Genomic DNA, 13,759 nt, shown 5'->3' with positions numbered 1-13,759 from the left:
CTGGCTCCCTTTAAATAAATATAAACCAGCATTTGCCTTGAAGTCAGCAAGGGCTCAGGTGAACTGAGCAGTGGCAGCAATGCTGTCTCCCGTCCAAGCTGCTAAATTTAGCAGCCTAATCAAGCTTCCTTCTCTCTCTTTAATCAGGTGGAGCAAGTGGCATGTTGACTTGCTGGTTGGCACTGGATCCGATCCTACTCGCGGCGTTTCCAGCCCCTCGGCAGTGACCAGGGGAGCCATCTGCAGGGGAGCAGCATGTCTGATAGGCCACCGCGGCAGCGCTTCCGCTTAATCTCTCTGCTCCCGTCCACACGTGCTGTCCTGATATCCGACAGCCGGTCCCATGCGGGCACGGTGCCAGCAGTGACTTTACAGGCTTTGTGGCAGAGATTATTTAAAGGAGATTAACCCTTCTAAACCCCTTAGATTTTAATTATTTCTGTATGTATTTATAAAACCAGCAGTCTGCTGGTTCCAGGGCACAACTGCCCCAGTCCCCATCCTTACCCTGGATTCGTGAATCTACAGTGCAGCCATATCACAGGACAGGGGCTGGGCTGGGTCATTTGACTTATTTATTTATTGCCACTCTGGAACAATTCACATCTGGGATGAAAATGAAACATTATGGTTTCAAATTGCAAAAGGAGCTAATAATTTGAATTGACTTTAAAATACTAGGGCTAAAACTGCATTAATTGAATTGTTTGAGTCTTTGCAGCATCTCTCACTAATTGTTTTGGTTAGGGCGGCTCTGTCATTAATGCGTACTGTTGCCTTCCCTCTGCCTGTGTTGTGAACACCGAGCACCTTGCATCTCTCTGAAGACCTCTCTGTCAGGTTCATGTATTGGTAGCCAGGAGAGAGAAGGCCTGTTTCTTTCATTCAGTCTCCTAGCAAGCTTCTTATAGGCATATAAATACAGTGAAATTATGAAGTCTGGGAAACTGTCATGGCTAACAGGTATTTAATGTTAAGAAGGAAAAAAAAAGGATGTGCAGTGTGCAACTCCATCCTTTCATGCTTTCTCTCCTATCCATCGTGTTGGTTAGTGTTGGGCTAATTAGTATTTTAGAATTAAGGAGTGATGGTGGGAATTTTTCCGCTTTGCACACGAGCTGTAAAATCCAAATGAAGCTGGAAATATCTTATTTCTGTTTCACAGAGCAACCTGGCTAATCTCAGGTGATGTACACTTTGCAGAAGTGGGAAAACAATGGTAAACCATTGCTGATGAGAGCTTTGGATCAGTTACTCCAGAGGCCACCTCTCAGTATGGGTTACAGTCCTGACATGAGTGCTACAGCTTTATTTCTGTATATTCTAGGATTGCTGCTGAAAAATGAGAGTATTTGAATGTGTATCTGCCTGTTTTGTAAAAGCAAACGAAAAAGGTGGCTGTTAGAAAGAAATAAAACCCGCAGCATTATGGACCCTGATGATCTGAGAAAAAAATAGGTCATTTTGAATACATTTATTAAAATCAAATGGTTTTTATTTATTCTTGTTTCCTGAGCAAGAAAATAAATGCAGACAGTGCCAAGGAGTCCATAAATAAATTTTGTTCTTGGAGAATCTCTTTAATATGCACACGGTCCTGCATTTGTAGTAGTGAACATTTGACCAGTAGCAATTAATTTCTTATCACAGTCTTTCTATGAGGTAAGAAAACATTAGTGACTCCATTAGGAGGTGGAGAACAGGAGCTCTCGGAGAGCAAATGATGTGCCCAGTGTCTTTCCCCTGCCCTGCGGCTTGGCAAGAGCCACTGGAGGGAGAGGGCATTGCGGCGATGCCTCTCCTGCAACGCGGCTGGATGCTCCTCTCCAGGCAGATCTGTCCTCCTAATCAAACGATAGACTCAGAACGCGCTCAATATCTGTGTATTTCAGAATAAAAATCGTTAAGCTAATGAATTTTCATCCGCTTTCTGTGAAACATACAGTGTTTCCTTTAACAACAGGTGGTAAAATAGAGAAGAAACAAAAAAAATTAAGGTCCACGGCATAAACCTCTTCTGTCTAGAAAGGATAAAAGAGAGCTTCTTACAAAACCAGCCTTATGGAAAATAACATATGATCCCGTGGCATGTAGATGATTAGGCAACCCGTCCCAAAGGTTAATACATCTTTTCTCATTCAAATGGGTCGGATCTCGAGCTGAAAGTGCTGGACCCCTGCATTCAGCCCTGTGCCCTGGGGAGGGGGAGCGGGGAAGCAAAGGGTTAAATTTCGGGGCTGTAGAAGCAGATTGTGTTTTCCTTCTATGATGTGGGCTGACAAGACATCAGTATTCTATTCATCTGTTGGGAATTAGGCTGTTAATCCAATCAATGACTCTTGAGCGAGCTGCAGCCTGCCTCCCCACTGGGGAACAATCGGATCAGACGGGAGATTGTTTAAGAGCACAGCGCGGTCTCGGTGTCAGGTGGAATTTCCTAGCATTCCCTAGTGAATTGGGGATGGGAAAGCTGTCTCAGCCCATTTATCCTGCCTCTTAAATAACCAGGTATCTGCCTCAGCCACACTAAAGTGATAAAGCAGTACGAGAGCTACTAACTTTTATGCAGGGAGGGGGCAGAGAAGCACCCTGAGAAGAGAGATTTTAGTGCCTTGCCCTTAGGAATATTGTCCTGTTTGCAGCCTGGGATTGCCTTTGCATAGTTCTGTTGGAGGCTGGCTCAGCTGCCGCGCTCTGACACTTGTTACGGCTCTGGGCACTGGCCCTGCCCAAAGACATATTTGATCCCTGGGCTGAGGAAGCCTGGAGCTTCCCAGCAGCTTTTATATTGCACCAGCACGTTTGTTTGATGTCCAGAAAGATGCTTGATGCTGGAAGTAACAAGTAATAGCAAATATTCTTTGAAGCAACGTATAAATACGTACGTACAAACACACGGTTGTGCTCAGAGTGCCAGCTGCAAACTGGGGTGAAAACGCACAATAGGAAAACAGCCCAGACAGTTTCAGAGCCGCTGTGGAGATTCAGAAATCTGTTTGGTTTGCGATTAAAGACAGCCGTGTCTGCGGTGGGGTGTTGAGGGTCCGTTTCTGTGCCAGCAGCGTTGCATGCTGATGATAGTAGATGTGATAAATCCCATTGAAATTGCACTTGGAAATTTAGGTACACCTAGAAAGTAGGGCGATGAGGGATTAGCGTAACCCTGGCACGCTGAACTCCTGGGCCTGGTGGCGTTTGGTTGCATTGACAGTTGTGGGCTTCGGGAGGGAGCGAGTGGCAGTTCCTGGGCATCATGTTCTTTCTGAGCTTTCTTACATCTGATTTTAAGAGCAGCTTTGCAAGTGGCAGGCTCCTCCAAGTTAGTGCAACTAAATGAACCCAGAGTATGAGCTCGGGCAGCAAGTATAAACAGGGAGGTCCCCAGACAGAAAGGTCCCCGGCTTGGAGGCTTGGCTTTAAAGGGCTTTGGCATCCCTCTTCCCTTGATCATAATTTTGAATCAAACAAAAGCTAACGCAATTTTCTTTGCCTTTCAGGAGCAGATTGTGTTGTAAGGGTCCATGCCATTAGAAATGTAATAATTGCTTCTCTATGCAGATCTAATTTATCTGTGAGGCACTTAGAAGATAGGCCAAATGATAGCCTGGTGGAGGCTCTGGAGAGGGGCCCGAGAGGTGATGATAAATATCTGTCTAGCACCTTCCATCCTTACGGATATCTGCCGAGCACAGGAAAAGGTCTGAAGGGAGGGAGGGGGCAGAGGAGAGAGCTTTTGGAGAGAGACAGCTCAGGAAGAGAGGGGACCCTGCCAAGCCTACCCACAGGCAAGGGAGGTGGAAGATTTAATTGGGGAATGAAACTTAGGGGATATCCAAGCCCTGCACTTGTTTGCTTGGGCTCAAATAGGAGTTGCTCATGATCCATGCGTGGATTTTGGTTTTGCTTCTGAAAGATGATGAGGTTAAAGCGAATTGTTTGGAAATTGAAGTCTAAAGTGGAAATAAATGAGAAGTAAAACCCTTTTTAAAAGTGGAGGGAAGTATTTTCTCGCTATTTTTCATCTCCCCGGCTTGAGTGAGTGTGTGTCGTGAGGCTCAGAGATTTATATTCACAGCTCCTAAGCACCAATGCTTGTTCAGAGGCTGTATTATTCTAGCCCTTTTTATTCACTCACCTTCTAAAGATGTAGAGTAAATGTTTATCTTCTCTCGGCCCATCCATGCTGCCCAGGACCCAGCAATGTTAAACACTCTTATCACCTCATCGATCTTATCTCCTGCGATCCCTGCCAACATTTGGAGTCTGTCAATGGGAACAACCACCTGAAAAGGTGCCACAAGTGAACAGAAAGAAGAGGTGATGTGGGGGAAAGAATACCTTAAAATAAAGAGTGTATGTGCTATCTCTCAAAAGGGAGAGGCTAGTGTGTATGTTTTCTGCTGTACTTTTCATGAGTGTCTGCACTTGGAGATGTAATTGAAGGCACAGAGGTGAGGTCTCAGTGTGGACCAGCACGCGAGAAGGTATGGGGTCCTGTGCAGGCCCTTGCAACTGGTGTGGAGGGCTGTCCAGCCCCAGCTTCATCACCAGTATGGGATTTAGCTGGACCAAAGTTTGCCCAGGTAACCAGCATGGTTTTGGTTTTCTTCTTTCTGTACTTGTGCTAAATAAAACATGTGAGATGGAGGAAGAGCCAGTGTCTCCCTTAGGACTATCCGCCTGCTCACAGAGGTTTCTGAACACAGATAGGAGAGCAAGCGGGGCAAGTCTGGAAGATCAATGTTTATATAATACTGTTTTTAAAACTGTCTCGTGAAACCAGCACAGTCAAACACTGGCGTGTCAAGGTCTTCTTGCCATGGCGGGGCAGTGGCAATAGTATTTTATAGCGTGTGCAGCATCTCAGCAGGGCTCAGCCAAGCCGTTTCCATGTCTCTGCCCCTCAGTCCAGAAACCTTGTGTTAGGTTAAGCAGGGTACAGAAATTCCCAAGGAATGAACACGGGATGGCAACACCGATATAATCCTATCACTTATAAGACAAAATTGACGTGCAGTAGCCATAGTACCACTTAACGGATAAGACAGTTGGTCCATCTGCGCTTGGTCCATCTTCTCTCATTTCTCTTACTTAAATTTCTCAGGAGCAGAACACAATCCTGTTATCCAATAAGTTAGCCACTGGTAGTTGGATTTTCATTGAGTGACATCTGTCACAGAGTGTAGATGTAGGAGGTACCAGTGATGTTGTAGCATCTTTGTTTTGACAGTTTTGGTAGACATGGACATTTGGTTTTATTTTTGAAGTCTTTGGAAACGCTCTCATCTCCCTTGAAGGCCGTGCAGCTCGGCTGTCACCCTGCCATGGCCAGATGTGCCGGGAGGCTGTAAAAGGCACCTGGGATGGCACGCGGCTTTAGAAGGCAAGAGAAGAGCTTGGAATCAATCTGGTTTTGGTCAGTAACTCACATGTGTGGGACTCAGCGCTTCTACATTTGAGTTTGTAATGGTCTTTCCTTCCTTTCAGGTTGTTTTCTGTCTGTCTATGTGGGTTCTGCCATTTCCACGAGCTCCTCCTTTTTTTGCAGGATATTGCCCAAAGGGCTCTGGGACGGATACCTGCTAGTGCCTTGCAAGCCGAAAGCAAAGCTGTACAGAAATGCTATGTAACGGCTTTGAGCCTGGCCTTTTCCCCCTTTTGTGTTGAAGTTTACTGAATCAGAGCTCTGATTTCCCCATTTTTAACCCATCGTGTTGACATTATTCCAGCTGATGTGTGATGTTGCCTTCTATTGCACATTGGGAACTATCCCTTGCATCAAGGCCAGCTACAATTCATCTTAAGGGCGCTCCTGCACGTCTTGTTGTGTTGTAGAACAAACATTTCCAGCACCTGGTAGGCGATATTCATCTCACGTAATTTCTGCGGTGGGAGCTGTAATCCTCACTGTCACGGCCCGTCTTTGATTAGTTTCCAGGTGTGACCGTTTTGCGCTGAAGGCTCAGAGTTGCCGTACCTGGAGCCAAGCACTGTGCTCAGTGGCACGTCGGGCTCCCAATTAGCCACGGTGCTGCGAAAAGCTGTATTGAAGAAGGATTGAGATCAGCAGCCTCCCGAGGGCATTTCAAGGCCCTTAGTGAGTGACCACACTAGAGCTTTTTCCATTTACCTGGATTAAAATTTGTCACAGAGAAAATACAAACAAATAGCATAGCATCTGAGAAGTATAACAAACAGCATTTGGCCAGCCGTCAGGCTCAAATGGGAAAAAAAAAAATCCACAGCGTAAATAAAGTGTAAACAATGTTTGCGTAACATTGGACTAATAGTTCTTTTTAAAAACCACACTGGGATTAAAGAGATGCATTTCATGTACCAGGACTTGTGCTCTCTTCTCAGCCTGACAAATGCCAGAAAGTACATCTAAGAGAAATAAAAAGCCTCGTTAGCCCACAGCCTGCTGCCGAAGCAGCAGTGCTTTGTGCACACCTTTGCAAGAGGAACAAATGGCTGTAGTCTTCCCGGAGTGGTCCTAGGTATTTTATAAGGAGTTTTGCAGCACAGCGTTCCCATGGAAAGGGATTTCTGCCGCACGTCTTCCATCCCTTCACCTGTAGGTTTTGTCAGCTAAAATTTCGAAGGCGGCAATGCGGAAGGGAGCTGGCTTCCCATCCCCCAGCACACACACAACCCGCATATTTGAAAGCCTGCCTTTCCAATAACTCATTTGTAGCGCTCCCGCCTCTTCTTCCCCAGCCCTGCTCCATATTTTGCTGAAGTCAGTGCCCGCCCTGTCACTCCTCGGAGCAGGCATGCGCTCCGGGGCTCTGCCTCAGCTCAGTTACCTTATTAGCGTGGAATAATCAATGGACACCGTCCTTGATTCCTTCAGTTGTTTGGTTTGCGGTGTCTTTAAGTGGGCACCCATTTGCATTATGCTCCCCACAATCTGGGCAGAGGCACACTTCCGAAACGAAGTGCCTCCAAACGTGGGCGTGAGTGCCACAAATAGGGCATAGTGGCATGTGGAAGGAAAAATCTCCCCCCCATGTTTTCCCCAGTAAAGACGTGACGCGGATGTTTAGGCAGCAAATGACTGTTAGATCTGGCTTTTCTCTTTTGTGCCTGTTGCTCCTGTGGTTGTTGTGTTGGCGCGGTGTCCCAGTGCAAAGCGTGGCACCTCCCACCCTGAAACACAAGTCGTTCCTGATTCCTCGGCTGTACAGGGTTAATAGCAAACTGAAAAACAGGCTAGGAAACCAAAAGTCCCCAGACAGCAACGAGTGGGATTTCTGCCTGTTTTCCTATTCTTCTTTTCCCTTTTGCCTGCTCCAGAATCCACAGCAGGCTGTAGAATTTGCACCTTAATCCCAAAGATGGTGGTAGTTAAAAACTTAAGTCTCCATTAACAGATGCAACTAAATTAAGGAAGCAAAGAACTGAATTAGAGGCTAATCCTGATGGAGTAGTGAAAGTAAAGGGGCCAGTAATTCTTTCCTTCTGTTATTTCACCTGTTCTTGCGGCAGGAGGAGGCTGTGGCACGGTGCGGTGCCTGGCTTTCCACTGCAGGATACGCCACTCGAGCACCGACCACTCACCGGCAAAGCCCTGCCCGCACTTGCTGAGTCTGGGAGCGGGACGCGCTTCCCAAACCATTGCAGCTGATGCAGTGGCGTACGTGTTAGCTTGAAGAGGGACTGTGTGCCAAAGTCTTCAAATCATCTGGTTTGCTTTGTCCTTGTGCCGCAGGTGTTTCACGGGGGTGAGCTGGGCAATGGGATCTCACTCCGAGTGCTGTGCACAGCCTTTTCCTCATCCTCGTGCGGCAGGGACGCCAGCAGCCCAACAGAAATTACATGGCTTTGGCTCTGCCTTTGTCCAGACTTGAATTCTGAAGAGCGAGGACCTAAGATTTAACAGTTGGGGAAAAAAGTGAGGTTTTTTCCTCTGTATGCTCCCTTGCGCTGTAGAGTGCAGCGCGCCGAGCTGTGCCAGCATCCCCGTGCTTTGCCATTCTTTCAGGTAGCTGGCCAAGGCTGGGCTTGCACGGAAGCATCTTGCACTGAAGCATCAGGATGAGTGAGGGTCCCAAGTAAGACTGTAGGATTGAAATCCTTCATTTTTATGGGCTGGAAGTGATAACGCTGTGAACTGAATTATACTCATGTCATGACGTGATCCACGCGCTCTTATGCGTGGATAGGTATTGATTATCCATCAATATGAATTGATGAGGGATGATGATTCAAAGTCCGCCTGCCAGGTAGGTAGGTGTCTGGGCTGTTTATCTAGTCAATTAAAATATTTCTGTGATTCAGCTTATTTAAAGCTGAGATTTACTTGTATTCCCATAGCGTTACCTGTACCTCTAAAATCAAGTCTCTCGTTCTTTTTCAGGACGGGGAAGGCCAGACTGCACTCCATTATGGTAAGCTGCCTTTCGGCTCGGTTATTCCCTCTTAACAGGATGGATTTGCAGCTGGAGTAAATGGTCCATGCACAGAAAGCAAATTTCAGCAGAAATATGAGCAGGGGAGTTGGATTTGATTAACCAGCAGCTACCTCCACCAGCAAATCCCAGCGTGGTATGAATAGGAGCCCTGGAAGAAGCAGCAAGGAAGACTGCTGTCCTCCTTTCGTTCTCAGCGAATTTCACCTTAGAGCCTTCCTTTTCCCCAATTAAAGAAGCACTTTCTGCCGAGTTTTTCTTGTGTGCTTGTTTGTCTCCAGGATGAACTCTGCTACCTCCGGACCCAGGAGTGGCTCTGGTTAGGGGATGCTAAATCCCGTGGCCATCAGGGAGTTGAGAAGAGGGTCTGTACCGGCTTTAACAGGTTACGCAGGTGAGGGGAAGGGGATGAGCAAGATGGCCTTCACCACCACGTGTCCTGGTGACAAACCTGCTTGATAGAGAGCTGCAGCTTCTCTGCTATCAAAACCGTCAAAGCAGAGTTACAGTTTGTGTCCCTCCTACAATTAAATGCTAATTAGATATGAGATTTTGTAGCAATCCTTTTAATTGAAAGACTGTGCTATCTCCAAATGAGAAAAGTAGAGACTAAAGTGACACATGTGGTGCTCGTGTGCAGGGAATAGGAAAAAAGTATTGATTTAATCTATATCATTATTTTTTCCAAAATTGAGACATACTCAGTTATTATTTTATACTCTCTCTCTCGATGCCTGTCACTGTGTAATTAAGAGCATCCTTGTCATTCTGAAGTGCTTGTGTCTTTTTCTCTCTTTCTGATCACTCCACAAGGACATTAGCAGGATGGCAAAATTGCTTTGCAGACCATCAGTCCAAGGCACAGCGTTTGGATCTGGACCTAAACTACCAGATTCCAGGGCCCCTGAACCGAGGCTGTAATTACAGTAATGTATAATTTCTCCCCATGTCATCTTTCCTGTAGGATACTTTATTTTTCAAATTCTTACCATTCTACTGAAGCAGCAAATCTGTTCCTTGGTGCAGCAGTGTCTGCAGACTGACAGCACTTAATGCCACGTTGCCTCTTTCTCTGCCCAGCTCGTTGCGCATTTTGGGCTTTCTCTCTCCCGGGGAGATGCTCTCCCCTGCTCCTAACTCCGACATGTCTGCCTGCTGAGGGGTGCACAGCAGGTTGTGCAGAAGCATAGCATGTGTGTGAGTTAGCCACGAGCACCTGCTTCCAGCAAGGCCAGTACCTTTGTAATAATGTAAATTGTTTGCAGGTGGATTCCTTTGGCTGGTGGCTGAGGCTGGTTGTTTAACACAAAGCAAACAAACATAACTGATTTAATTAACATTGTTTCAGAAATGGTTTCTCTGATCCACCCAGCTCAGATGTTTCAATAATGACAGTTTACCAGGGTTTTTTTCTTGAATGTTTTAAGTGTTAACATTTTTTCTTCCCCTTGAGTATTATCCCAGCTCCCCTCCCTGTAAATCATCCCTCTGGGTCACTAGCACACAGGTCCGGTGTGCCCGTGGGCACCCCGCTGTCCCTGGCTGACCGTCGCTGCACCCAGGCTGTCCTCATTCCCTTACTGAGCTGATCTGGTCATAAATCACCTCGATCTTGAAAACAGCTTGTTAAGTGAGTGAATGGTTTTGATTTTAGTGGCTATTGGCCCAAAACTGGAACTCACTGAAAATCTCCTGATACCACCTCGGTAAGCACTTTGTAACCAAGCTGTTAATTGCAGCGGAGCAGCGTGAGAGCTCGTATGGAAACTCTCTCTGGTGGTGCTGAGCAAAGCGGTGCTGTTTTACGGCCTTCCCGTTTGTTAGAGGAGGTTCAGGGAAGGGTTAAATCCCGTCAGCAAGGCCAGCAAGACAGCCACTGCTTTTAGGGTGTCTCCATCCCTTTTTATGAGCCGGCGTGGCCTGACAGCTGTCCTTGTGGTGACAGCTCTCCTGATTACAGCCGGTGTCAAACTGCATCCTGCGGTGGGTTATAAATCCTGCCTCCTTCCGATCGACGCCGACCTCGAGTTTAATCGGAGGTTAAGTGGAGGCCAGCCGACAGCGCGGTCCGAAGGCACCGGCTCATGGATGGGGACGCACCGCCGGGCCTGCTTTTCCTCCGGGCTGGAGGCAGCGGTCAGTGCCATGTTATGGGTATGAGCACAGTCTCCCCACTAAACGGCCCGTTAGTCTTCAGCTCCTCTCCATCCATCCATCCACCCACCCACCGGGAATACTAAAATCATTGCCACTGCCTCTCCCAGAGGAAATCAAGGCTTCTCCGAGCGCTTGTGGCCACGTGGCCGTGGAGTGGGCAGGCTCTCTATCCTCATGGGCGCTCCGGCTTCCCTGCAAAGCACCATCTGTTCAGCTCTTTCTGTGCTGTGGCAGGGCAGTGGGAGGGGATGCTGGAAGGAAAATAAATAATAAAAAAAAAAAAGAAAGAAATTCATCATCTGAACCCTGAGGATTAATGGAGTCGGAAGGCGAACTGCGCTGAATGGAAATTCATCTTCACCCATACTGGTGTCAGGGCTGCCGCTCCGGCCCTTGACAAATCGAGGGTCCCAGGATGCGATAAATCTGGCAGATGTTTTCATCCCCAGGGATGTCCCCAGCCCACCTGGGGACACGGGCTGTGCCCATGGGTGGCACTGGACAAGGAGGTCACCTTTCCCCTTGTAGGTACCAGCTCCCTGTCCCCAAGACCTGCGGCTGCAGCTTCCTTGGCACCCCTGGAAGGCTGCTTTGTGCAGGGGTGCTGTGCCGTCACCCTGTGCCGTCACCCTTTGGCTCAGCCTCAACCACACCCCGACCTGCTTCCTCACCAACACCGTCCCCCTTTTTTTCCCCTTTTTTTTAGCTTTTTCAGTATAAGCTCCAACCACACATCAAATTCATTTTAATTAAACATTGCCACTTGTTCCTTTGGGTCAGGACAAAACTGCCAAGTAATGCAAAAGACACTCTAATTAGTACATTTAACGGCAAAAAAGAGTTAGTTGTAACGTTGTAAAAGCACCTGAAATATGATTAAAACCAGCCAGTACCAATGCGAGAGGAAGCTGCTGTCTCCACGGTCTCATACGGCAGATGGGGGCTGAGGCAGTTTCGGCTTCGCTAGGATCTGTGTTGCACGGGCTTAAGGGAAAATCCAGGGACTGGGACTTCTGCCGATATCGGCCGAGTTCGGCTCTTCAGTGTTCAGAGTTTTCCTGCTTTTTGTGGTTCTTTTCTTTTTTTAACATCCGTAGGCAAGGTTGGAGAGGGATCTGAAAGCTGCCAGGCTGTTACATCCTCAGGACAGGGAAGAGCTCAGGTCAAATTTTATTCTATCTTGGCAGAGTAAATCAGGGTTGAAAAAATAGTCACTAGCGGAGGCACGGGTTAGAAATAAGCGAGGTGTGCCATCACCAACTGTCTGTGTGCACAGGTGTGCGCCCCAGGAGCTGCTGCTCAGAGAAGGGCTGGCTGGCAGCTAAAACCCATTGGGATTTTCTGCAGGGAGAAATGGTGGATCGGAGCAGGGAGCGAGGCAGTGCTGACAGTGTCCTGCCTGGGACACACTGCGTGGGGAGCCCTGGGAGGTTCAGGAGGGAGGTGAGGGATGAGGGTTTATAAATGTGTTATAAATTACAAATACATTATAAATTCTGGGTACAAAAGCAGGCAGGGAAGGCTTTTCCCGGTGGCACTTCAGGGGTCCCTGTGGTGCTGCAGTAGCCCTTTCTAGGGTCTGTCTCCAGTCCTGGACATGAAGGCGCAGTATCCAAACTGGGCCCAGGCACCCTGTGCGTCATCCCTGCAAACTGCCCAGGCTCTGGGGCTGTGGTTGCACCAGTAACGCTCTCTCAGGATTGCTGGTTTTTCATTGCTTTCACTCTGTTTTTTCTCTTTCCTTTGCACTGCTAAATCCAAAGGCAAGTAATACATTGAGTACAGAACACTGCCCCGAAAAATTATCTGCTCCGCCTGGCCAGGTGCTGAGACGGCATTTCCTGCCTCTGGCACACGCACAGGATCGCCAGCTACAGCGATGCTCCAGAAATGCCCATCACCGTGGCCTCGGGTCAGGATTCCCAGACTAACCCTTCCCTTTCTCCCCACAGCTGCCGCCTGCGAGTTTTTAGACATTGTGGAGCTGCTGCTGAAGTCGGGAGCTGACCCCACGCTCCGGGACCAGGAGGGCTGCCTGCCGGAGGAGGTGACGGACTGTAAAGCCGTCACGTCGGCTCTGCAGCAGCACACGGCTGGCAAGACCTAGCCCCGCAGCAACGCGGACAGAGACGCTCTGCAATAACCCCCCGTATCTTCCCCCGCTGCCCTCCGAAACCCTTTGGGAGTTCAAAGGGGAAATTTTAGAGCACGGGGTCTGGGTGGGCTCTCCAGCACCAGGCTGGCTGGCCGAGTGCGCACATATCCCGGGCAGGATGGGATCAGGGTCTTGCATGCTCTGACTTTTATTAGTATCTGGGGGGGGAGGGAGCGAGGGAGGGGAGCAGGGCCTGGAGAAGGCCCCAGCTGTCGTTTTAATGTATGAAACACAAGTAACTGCATCGGGTGTCCCACCAGAGGTGGCTGCTGGGCCCCTCCGTGGGGAGGGCTGCTGGGCCAGGTGAGGTGCTCGGCTCTCCCATTCAGGTTGAGTTTTGGTTTATTATTATTTTTTTTTCCCCTGGGTCCAAACAAAGTATTATAAATAAAAAGAAAAGCACAGTGTTGAGACAGAGCCTCTGCATGTTTTATCTTGCAGTGAGTGACTTGATTCCTTGGAAGCGTGAAGGTTGGGAGGCAGCTGAGCGCTGTCATAGCCCTTGGAAAGCTCTGCTCAAGCTCTCGCCTGGGGCAGGGAGGGCTGCAGCAGCCAGCGGGGCTGTACAGCTGTCTGGCCGTCCCTCTGGTTCTCACCTGACATAGGAAAGACAAGTTCTTCATGGCTAACCAGCCTCTCCAAGCTGAGAGGACCTTTACGACGTCACACAGCTCTTTTGCTGAATTAAATGGCATCAGAACCCCACCTCCATCAGCAGCTCCTGGTCCTCCTGTCGCGTGCTGGTCCCCGGGGTGGGGCTGCAGGGCTGGGGTTCGTAGGAGCCGGGCTCGGACGTAAACCTGCACTCACCCTGTCACCCCTGTGGGCCTGTCTTGTACATTCCATGGTCCTCTCAGCTGGCTAAATACCCAGAAAAAAATGAGGAGGACGTGCCTTGTGGCAGTGCCTGGGGTGCTGGAGTGAGGTGGGATGGATGCAGGGCTTTCTGCATCCTCATCAGAATCCACACGGGGCTGTGCCGGTGGGTTGGACGTGGCCCAGGGGAGCTGCCGGGGGGCAGGTTTGTGCTTGGGGC

The 13,759-nt window shown here is 48.7% G+C and overlaps 1 protein-coding gene across 3 annotated transcripts in view; it reads left to right on the top strand.

Annotated features, from left to right (window-relative positions):
- ACBD6 (acyl-CoA binding domain containing 6) overlaps positions 1–13,134 on the top strand; it is an 88,057-nt gene extending 74,923 nt beyond the window's left edge. The window contains exons 7-8 of one of the 3 annotated variants that reach the window (XM_086754106.1): positions 8,360–8,390; positions 12,521–13,134. In XM_086754106.1, the coding sequence (XP_086610232.1) occupies positions 8,360–8,390; positions 12,521–12,675 (186 nt within the window). In that variant the 3' untranslated portion in view covers positions 12,676–13,134. Of the gene's footprint in view, positions 1–147; positions 1,182–8,359; positions 8,391–12,520 lie in introns of those variants that run through there. The other 2 variants (XR_015259284.1, XM_086754107.1) reach the window with 2 other exon arrangements.
- The last annotated feature ends 625 nt before the right edge of the window (positions 13,135–13,759 follow it).

Source organism: Chlamydotis macqueenii, chromosome 8 (genome assembly GCF_036417535.1).
Source record: "Chlamydotis macqueenii isolate bChlMac1 chromosome 8, bChlMac1.mat, whole genome shotgun sequence".
In the NCBI taxonomy this organism is placed as follows: domain Eukaryota; kingdom Metazoa; phylum Chordata; class Aves; order Otidiformes; family Otididae; genus Chlamydotis; species Chlamydotis macqueenii.
This window is presented reverse-complemented; position numbering and strand designations above follow the sequence as displayed.